Below are 9,699 nucleotides of genomic sequence, written 5' to 3' on the forward strand. Positions count from 1 at the left end.
TAGTAGGTGCCAGGAACACTGGTGGATAGGCTCTTGGGCTGGGGTGAGATTCCTGGCACTCTCCCTTCCTTCCCCTGGTGATGCACTGCAATACCAGGGCCACGATGCTATCTGCCATAAAAGGGGCTAGTCTAGAGACTTAATCCACCACCATAACACAAAACACCTTGGGTTTTCCTTCTCATTGGTGGACATAATCTTTGGGTATGGGTAATAGGCATCAGCTGAGGTGCCAATGACTTATGTCCCTCTGTGTAACCCAGCCTGGATACGCATGATATCCACCGACTATCTTATAACACCAGCCCTGACTGGACATGAGAAACAAACGGTCGTCCGTGCACTCTCTCACTGGTGGGTATATTACGCAGAATAAATAATATGCTACACAACAGTTATGAATTATTTTATTAAATTAAATATATTAAAAGTATTTTTATATTCTCCCACCTGGGCCTCCCCACTAAAGTTGCTACCCCAGCAACCCGACCCGGATAAGCGGAAGAAGATGGGTGGATGGATATTTTTATATAATATAAAAATAATTGGCACAATGCTTAAAAGAATGGATAAAGGAATTAGAATTTCACCACAATCATTTGTCCATTATCTTTATTTTAATCACCATCACGAAGTGTAGTTACTGAACAAATTATTCACAGCTTTTTCCCCTTCAATTTATTAATATGAAATGTTATGTACGTTACTTATCATGTTATCACAAACATTAATCAATTAGATTAAATCTTCAATTTTCTCGTTTACTAGTTTTTATTTTAGTTATATATTTCATAAGAATTTCTGATTCTTTTTCTATGACGAATCTGCGGATTGGTTCCTTAGTGGGCGAGCGTTGCAGCGAAAGTGCCGAGCCCGCGCTGAGGGCTGCGTTTACTCGTTTCCAGGGATTTCATCATTCAGTGATTGCGGCTCAGCGGTCCATGCTTCTACTCCGCAGCGCTGCATCAGCCCTGCTGAGGACCACCGCTCACACTCCCTCCCTGCTCTGCCCGCTGTCCTCGGCCCGCTTCGTCCGGCTGTCGCTCCGCCATCCGCCCGGAACCAGGCCGTTTTCAGCGTCCGCCTGCTGGTGTAAGAAGAAGCAGAGGAGCCTGTGGCTGCAGCTGGCGGAAGGACAAACCATGGAGGACGGCAACATTGAGGCGATCCTCGCCCCTTTGAGGCAGGCGGTCAAAGAACAGGTAGAGCCGACTTATGTGTGCTCACTCGCAGCCGGTCAGCCGTGCGGCTGCAGCCGGTGTTTTGGTTTCGGTCCCCAAACTCTCTTGTTGATGCTAAGCTAGCGGCTAGCTAGCTGCCCATCATGCGCTGTCTGCCACGTTGAGTTGCTCCTGCAGCTGCAGGGTGGGGTTCAGACAGGGGGCTGACTTTCTGATCCCAAACAGCACATCTGTAATCGGCCTTCTGCTTTGTAAACAGGCCCAGCACGGACCCTAGCTGAGAGGTTTGCTCTGATCCATTTCTTTAGGGGGACCTGGTGCGCCAGATGAAACAGGAAGGAGCTCCTGATGTGGATGTGACCAAAGCTGTGGCAGAACTGAAAGCAAGGAAGAGGACTCTGGAGGCCAAGGTGATTCCTTCATTGTGCTGGTGAAGATTCTCAGTCATCCGGGTCAGGATCATTCAAAAAAAAAAGTTAAAAAAACAAAACAACTGAACTTTTTTTTTGTACATTTTTCCTTCACTGTGCACTTTGCTAATACGTCATTTTAGTCTGGATCCATGTTCACAAAGTCTCCATCGAGCCTCGTGCAGATGGGATTTTATGAACAAATCACATTAATTTGTTACAGGAACATTAGTGAGTAAACACGCTGCCTGAGCTGGCTTTGAACTGATTTGATGTTAACTAGCCCAAATAGAGCCACAACACAGGAGTGACTGTGTGACATCACAGCTTTTGCCTTAATTGGTTTTAGTAGGCGTGGGTTTTCTAATTCCCACCCTCTTGTTTGTGAGTGGCTCTCCCCGACATTAAAAAGGTGGTTTAACGTTTGCAGGAGCTGTCGCTGCAACCCAAAGATGACATCGTTGACAGAACCAAGATGGAGGACACCCTGAAGAGGCGCTTCTTCTATGACCAGGCCTTTGCCATCTATGGAGGTAACGCGTTGCACCGCTAACTAGTCAGCAGATTATTGTCTTAATTTTTCCTTTCACTAGTCTTGTCCATCCTTTCTTATTTCAATCCCTCTGTCGTTCCTTGTGTCCTTCCATCAGTCAGTTTCTGGCCTCGCCTCAGAAATTCATAGTGATCTTTATATTTTTGTGTAATTAACTGTAGATGACACTGGGAAACTTAGTCTGTGAATCGACGGATTTCTTTTATGAAGAATGTGTTGTGTTCACTGATCGGGCAAAGGTTGGATTTTAGAGTTCCCGACTGGTGTTGGTTTAGGGCCGATAAAGACTGCGTTATTTATTTTTTTTTTTTTGGGCCGTTCTTTTACCGTGCGGCTGTGTCTCTCAGGTGTGAGCGGCCTGTACGACTTCGGGCCCGTCGGCTGTGCCCTCAAGAACAACATCCTGCAGGTGTGGAGGCAGCATTTCATCCAGGAGGAGCAGATCCTGGAGATCGACTGCACCATGCTGACTCCTGAGCCCGTTCTCAAGTAGGTGCACGGATGAGAAAGCTGCAGGGTAATCAAACATGCTTGATTACCTACATCAGGACATTTTCTCTCGTATCCCAATGTTTCTGCTGATGGGGGCGCCTTGTGGTTCCTAGAGTCGGCTCCAAAGTGCCGCGCTGTAGGTTTTTATTAACGGGCGCATATGAACTTCTGCGATTTTATGCATGGAGCCTGCAGCTACAGCAGCGCTCCATAGCCCGGTTGCAGAGACACTTGATTTTTATGTTTATTTATTTATTTATTTTACCCTTTTCCTTCTTGAGGCTCATTCTTCCGGTGTTTTTGCTGCAGGACTTCTGGACACGTAGAGAAGTTTGCCGACTACATGGTGAAAGACGTCAAAAACGGGGAGTGCTTCAGAGCCGACCACCTTCTCAAAGGTAAAAATGCTTCTTAAGCAAGGTTGAGAGTCGGCTTTGTGACTCGCTGGACTCTGGAGTCGGCAGGAATGAACAAATGGATGCTTCCTCCAGTGGCTGGCATCGCATTGTTGTTAATCGTGAGGGAAAGGTTTCCTCATTTATGGCCTTTCATCCTGGAAGCTTGTCACTCATCGCTGACCTGCATCAAAGCGTGAACGGCTGTATTCCTTCACCCACAGCTCATCTCCAGAAGCTCATGTCTGATAAGAAGTGTGCAGCGGAGAAAAAGGCTGAGATGGAGAGCGTCGTCACTCAGGTCAGTCCCCACTAATGTGGATGTAGTTTTCTTGCTGATCAGACGGTTTCTGATCGGACTTTTTTTTTTTATTATTTTCAGTTGGACAACTACTCCCAACAAGAGCTGGCGGACCTTTTTGTGAAATACAGCGTCAAGTCGCCCACCACAGGAAATGAGCTCACCGCTCCCATCTCCTTCAACCTGATGTTTCAGACATCCATCGGACCGGGAGGGAATATGCCAGGGTACATTGATGCATTCAGCCTGTGGGGAAAGTTTGATCGTTTTTTTTTTTTTTTTAATTATTCTTTAATCTCTGATTTGTTGCCGCTTCCAGCTATCTGAGGCCTGAAACTGCTCAGGGAATCTTCCTTAACTTCAAGCGCCTCCTGGAGTTCAACCAGGGGAAACTTCCCTTCGCTGCCGCTCAGATAGGAAACTCCTTCAGGAACGAAATCTCTCCTCGCTCCGGACTCATTCGGGTTAGGTGAGCAGCTCTCAGGATTTCCGCCTTCGGGGTTGCAGCCTAGAAAAAGTCTTAAATTTTAATGTGTTCTCCGTTTTCTCAAGAAGAAAAACGGGGAATAAAAAGGTGTTTCCAGGCTTTTCTTTTCCTTCAGTATCTTAAGGTTACACCAAGCTATCCATTCATCTGTTTTTGGCCCATTTTAGGTGTGCAGCTCTATGAAATTTTACACATAAATGTCTAGACACCCTGTTAGTTGAAATGCTTGTGGTTGGGGAGGAGAAACTGGAACAACTTCTCCCCCTGTCTGTGCAGGGAGTTCACCATGGCTGAGATCGAGCACTTTGTGGACCCGACTGAAAAGGCACACCCTAAATTCTCCAGTGTGGCCGACCTGAACATCAATTTATACTCGTCCAAAGCCCAGACCAGTGGCCAGTCGGCTCATGTCATGAGGCTGGGAGACGCAGTGGAGCAGGCAAGTATTTAGGACGCTCGTCCCTTTGTGGGAGAGTAAAGATCCCGGGAGCCCGGCGCAAACCGAAGCTGATTTTTAAAATAATTTTTCTTCAGGGAGTGATCAATAACTCCGTCCTGGGATACTTCATCGGGAGGATCTACCTCTACCTGACCAAAGTGGGCATTGGCAAAGACAAGCTGCGCTTCAGGCAGCACATGGACAATGAGATGGCTCACTACGCCTGCGACTGCTGGGATGCCGAAGCCAAAACCTCCTACGTAAGCTTCAGCGCAGCTCTACCAGTCTCCAGTTCTCCTAGTTCTGCTGCGTCAGACCCCATTTTTCTGTTGTAGGGCTGGATCGAGATCGTGGGCTGTGCCGACAGGTCCTGTTACGATCTGCAGTGTCACGCGAGAGCCACGAAGGTCCCGCTGGTTGCAGAGAAACCCCTGAAAGAACCCATATCCTTTAAACTTTGAAGTCCGATGAATAATTCAAGCGTTTTTTCCTGGTTTAAAAGTATTTCTCCTTAACTCGCTGTGCACAAAACCGTAAACGTCGTCCAGTTCGAGCCCAACAAAGGAGCCATCGGGAAGGCGTATAAGAAGGACGCCAAGTTAGCGATGGAGTACCTGGCAGTGTGCGACGAATGCTTCATCACAGAGCAGGAACAGCTGCTGAACGAGAACGGGTCGGTACCTTTCTTGGATACGGAGGTCCGTTTATGATTAGCTCTCGCTTAATTTCACCAATTTTATTTCTGCTCCGCAGAGAGTTCACGATCGAGACCGAAGGGAAGACGTTTAAACTAACAAAGGACATGGTCGGAGTGAAGCGCTTCCAGAAGACCTTGCACGGTGAGACTGATTTCTGAGGAAATAAACGCAGCCTTGTTTACCCGTCTTCAAACTTTACCGCCTGGATTTCTCCCGTCTGCAGTGGAGGAAGTTGTTCCCAATGTCATCGAGCCCTCGTTTGGCATCGGCAGGATCATGTACACCATCTTTGAGCACACATTCCACGTCAGAGAGGGCGATGAACAGAGAACGGTGAGTTTGTTAAAGTCTCAGAAGGGGGTCTAAGTGTGTAAGATGCTAATGTCTTCATCACTGCAAATATGTTTTCCCAACGCTGCCTCCTGTGGGGTTCCACAAGGTTGGGTCCTGGGTTCATTATTTTCTTTCTACATTTCTCCATTAACTGGCATCTTTTGTCTTCAGATGTTGTTGATTGTCATTCAGCTGTATCAGTCCTAAGATTTGCCACCTGAATAGGCCGTCTATCTAAGGCAGGGGTGTCAAACTCATTTTGGTTTAGGGGCCGCATTCATCTTAATCTGATCTCAAGAGGGCCACACGAGTAAACTCATTGCAAGATTAAATAGAACTAATAAAAGTGGACTTGTTGTTTATTTTTATATTAAATGAATTTCACTTTTACACAATATATTATGAATAACCTCAGCGTTTTTAAGAAAGGTATGTGCAATTTCAACAATACTTTTACTCAGTTAAACATTTACTTGTGCATTATGCATAAGAACTGATCACAGTGATTATACAATGTTGAAAAACATATATTCACATTTTTTGGAACTTAAAAACACTGTCCTGCATGACAAAATACATCAAACAGATGCAAATTAAGAAATTTAAAATCAATTTTCCGCATCTGAAGCTCAGTGCTACCATCTGCTGATTAAAACACAGCGCTCCTCTTGGGCAATATAGGAACTGCAGATATTCAATTAAACGAAGTACATGTTTTTTTTCAATAATTGTTTTATCATTCTCTTCCTTTTATCTCCTTTCACATTTTCTTTTTTTCTTCTTGTTCTTACTTTCCCATTGTAGTGTCCATATCATTTGAGATATTCCCCGCATGAATCATAATAAACCTATTCACATTCATAAATCAAGCGGAGCACTATGGCAAAAGCTGTACTGCTCCACTTGTGAAAGTGGAGCAAAGTTTTTTTTTTGTTTTTTTTTAAATGGTAATGCATTTAGCCACCGGGCCGGACTAAATTGTTCGGCGGGCCGGAACCGGTCCGCGGGCCATATGTTTGACACCCTGCTCTAAGGTGACTTGAACCCCGGTAGTTGACGGCTCATGTTCTTCAACCTTTACATGTGTGCCTTGTTCATTTTAATGGCTGAAAATCCTCCTCAGCTGGCAGTCATGTTCTACAGAGTCCTGCTAATGACCTAAAGTTTAAGCAGATAACCTTGCTGAAAAACTGTGGAACACCAGCTCTCACACACTGAAGTTTGAGACCCCTGGTTTGGCCTAAAGTAGTGACTGGCTCTTTTTTTAAGTGTCAGTGTATATACCCACCAAAAGGCTTTCAGTAATTAAGTCAGGCTCCTGGTTCCTTTGCACAAATGTCAGATTCGGCATTTTTAATCTCTGCCTGATATGTGTTTCCTTCTTGGGTTTTAATTTGCTTATACAGTTTATTTGTCCTTGTTTCTGTCACCAGAGAAACATTTCTATATTGCTGTACACAGGCCTCCAACCCCCTAAATTAGGGGAACGTTTTCATATTTCCTCTTTTTAGATTATTGCAATGTTATATTTATGTACTACATAAAATCATTCTTGCCTCCAAGCTAATCAGAATTGCACTACAAGTAATTGCTTTAAAAAATTTTGTATCCAAAGGTTTTGGGAAAAAATCTAAGAAAGTATTTTATTTTTTAACAGCCAGCCTAGAGATTTATGACGTCCCACAAAATAAAATATAAATAAGGACTGGGAAGGCTTTTTAACTATTCCCCCTGATCTTCAACTCCCTCCAGATTCCTAATTCCTCTAAACCTCTTGAATGAGTTCATATCTGTATTAACTACTGTACAGAAATTATCGGATCACACTGTTGTGTGAACGCAGCCGGTGTCCTTTCTGTCCGATCAGCTGTAGTTTCGGCCTCATATTGACATCAACGAGCTCTTATTGTTGTAAATTGCAACAATTTGTTCCAGCAGTGCTAAATACTGCTGAAACTATTTGGTTATCAAGATATTATTTGATACTTTTTACAGTGGCTCCTATTAGAGTATATTGAATAGTTTTACAACTACATTTAACAGATTCTCAACTCTTAAAGCAGTGAATTTCCAGTTAGATTTTTTTTCTCCATTCATTTTAAGTTTTGTTTTTGACAAGCACTAATTTGCCATTTGTTCTTCAAGTCACAGCTTTCTATTGAATTTTTTTTATTTTTGCAGTACTTCAGCTTCCCTGCAACGGTAGCTCCATACAAGTGTTCTGTCCTACCTCTGAGCCAAAATCAGGAGTTTGTGCCTTTTGTGAAGGAGTTATGTGAGTGCCTAGCTAACGTTCAGCTTCATCCTTGTAGTTGATGCGTTTCAACACATTAACCTGCTTTTCTCCATATTAGCCGAGGCCATGACCAAAAACGGCGTGTCGCACAAGGTGGACGACTCCTCCGGATCCATCGGGAGGCGCTACGCTAGGACCGACGAGATCGGGGTGGCGTTCGGCATCACCATCGACTTTGACACAGTGAACAAGTCGCCTCACACGGCTACACTTAGAGACCGCGACTCGATGAGGCAGATTAGGGCCGAGGTACGGCAGCAGTTCCTCTACTTCTATTTTCCTGTCATCTACATGTCTATTTTATTATTACATTTAGAGTAAAGGTAACGCACAACTTCAGAAAAGAATCTCATGCCTACAGAGACGTGGTAATGTGACGGTCTGGGGTTGCTTTGCTGCTTCAGGACCTGAATAAACTGCAGGAACCATTAGTTCTGCTCTCAGCCAGAAAATCCTGAAGTAGACTCTTGATTTCTGCAGCAGGACCATGACCTGAATGATAAAAGCAAGTTCACTTCTGAACGGCTCCAAGAAAATGCTTTGGAGTGACCTAGTCAAAGTCTAGCAGAATGAATGAACCCTAAACCCTTTAGGGTTTGGGTTCACTAACAGAATGAACCCTTCTGTTAGTCTATAAATCCCTGAATGGATTAGCACCTAAATACATCACAGACTTGTTATCAGTGTATCAACCCTCCAGACCACTAAGGTTGTCTGGCCTCAGCCTACTCTGCAGAACCAGAACCAAACACGGAGAAGCAGCATTCAGTTGCTATGCTCCACTTATCTGGAACAAACTTCCAGAAAACTGTAAAAGTGCTGAAAGTCCGAGTTCCTTTAAATCAAGATTAAAAACACATTTGTTTAGGATTACCTTCGACTGTTCTAATTGAACTGTATTAGACTTAGACAACTTTGTCGTTTTGTATGCACAAAGTGCGTACAGAACGAAATTTCGTTTGCATACAGCTTGAAAAAAGAAAACAGTAAATTTCAGGATAGGGTGCAGCAGTGATTTATGTAAACAGTTGAAATGTAAACAATTCAGGGGAAATAGACAGTGTGCGATTCACAGTGTACAGGTATTTTTAAAAACTGTGCAATATACAAATGTGGTACAGAGTCCATTTGTGGCTTCAGCAGATTCAGCAGTCTGATGGCATATGTGCAATATGCAAATGTGAAATATAATTTGTTTACTTAGTATTCCAACTGTTTTTACTTGTTTGCTTTTAATTTTTATTTTCCCATGTTCTATTTTACTTCTGCATTTATATTCCTGCTTGCTTTTATTCTGTTTTATTTTCCTTTATTTTAATCATGTAAAGCACTTGGCATTGTCTCTGTACTGAAATGTGCTACATAAATAAATTTACCTGCCTTTTGCCTAAAATGTAAAGACTACTTTCTAGTCTTTGCTTCACTTTCCACATTTCAGGATGGCAAAACAAGCAGTTATAAGGAGGCAGTTTTCATGTAGGGCCTGGCTGGTCTGCATCAGCTTTTTTCCCCCCTTAATGGATAAAATCTTTTGTGTAATTCCTCAGATTGTCATGTATATTGGCTGATCTACACACCCTGCAAAAAGACTTATTTAGAAAGTGCTCACAGCATCTAATAAACCTTTTTTTTTTTTTTTGTATTCCTCTTTAGGTCAGCGAGTTGCCCGTTGTTGTTCGAGATTTGGCCAACGGCACACTGACCTGGGCAGAAGTGGAAAGCAAGTATCCGATCTTTGAAGGACAGGAGACGAGTAAAAAGGACACGATTGAGGAGTAAAAATCCCGTTTCCTCTGCAAGCCGCTCCATGAATATGTCTGACTCAATGCAAACGCCACCTGGAAGAATCCTGCCGCTATGTCACGTTGATGAACCCCGGAGGTGGACCAGCTCCACTTAAGTCACTAATGTTGTGCTTATGTACAAGTCGAGGCAACACCTGCACAGGACGTCTTCGCCGAACAACATTGCATCTATATTTGACAAGTTCAATGATTTTAAAAAGGGAGGAAAAATGTAATCGTGAGACTTTCACTGTTTCAAATTCTCAGCCAGAATGGATCGAGCTATTTAACAGTTGAAATAAAAGCAGCCAGAACTTACTGGACCCCTGA

At 43.6% G+C, this 9,699-nt stretch overlaps 1 protein-coding gene and 1 non-coding gene across 2 annotated transcripts; both read left to right on the top strand.

The window, feature by feature from the left end:
• Positions 1–892: 892 nt before the first annotated feature.
• gars1 (glycyl-tRNA synthetase 1) lies at positions 893–9,699 on the top strand. The gene is made up of 17 exons (XM_012880181.3): positions 893–1,202; positions 1,490–1,591; positions 2,022–2,124; positions 2,492–2,633; positions 2,946–3,034; positions 3,256–3,332; positions 3,414–3,559; positions 3,652–3,801; positions 4,096–4,258; positions 4,354–4,518; positions 4,594–4,701; positions 4,786–4,931; positions 5,012–5,097; positions 5,180–5,289; positions 7,471–7,564; positions 7,644–7,834; positions 9,239–9,699. Exons 1-17 carry the CDS (start codon positions 942–944, stop codon positions 9,362–9,364), a joined length of 2,259 nt encoding a protein of 752 aa, XP_012735635.2. The 5' UTR covers positions 893–941; the 3' UTR covers positions 9,365–9,699.
• On the top strand, positions 2,734–2,869 carry LOC118557005. The gene has a single exon (XR_004927539.1). It is a non-coding gene; the product is annotated as a small nucleolar RNA SNORA84 (small nucleolar RNA).

The sequence above is a fragment of the Fundulus heteroclitus genome, chromosome 21 (genome assembly GCF_011125445.2).
Source record: "Fundulus heteroclitus isolate FHET01 chromosome 21, MU-UCD_Fhet_4.1, whole genome shotgun sequence".
Taxonomy (NCBI): Eukaryota; Metazoa; Chordata; class Actinopteri; order Cyprinodontiformes; family Fundulidae; genus Fundulus; species Fundulus heteroclitus.

Coding starts and splice junctions, on each gene's coding strand:
- gars1 (XM_012880181.3), top strand. CDS start 942: ATGCTTCTACTCCGCAGCGCTGCATCAGCCCTGCTGAGGACCACCGCT. Junction 1,203..1,489: donor GGCAGGCGGTCAAAGAACAG/GTAGAGCCGACT, acceptor CCATTTCTTTAG/GGGGACCTGGTGCGCCAGAT. Junction 3,333..3,413: donor TGGAGAGCGTCGTCACTCAG/GTCAGTCCCCAC, acceptor TATTATTTTCAG/TTGGACAACTACTCCCAACA.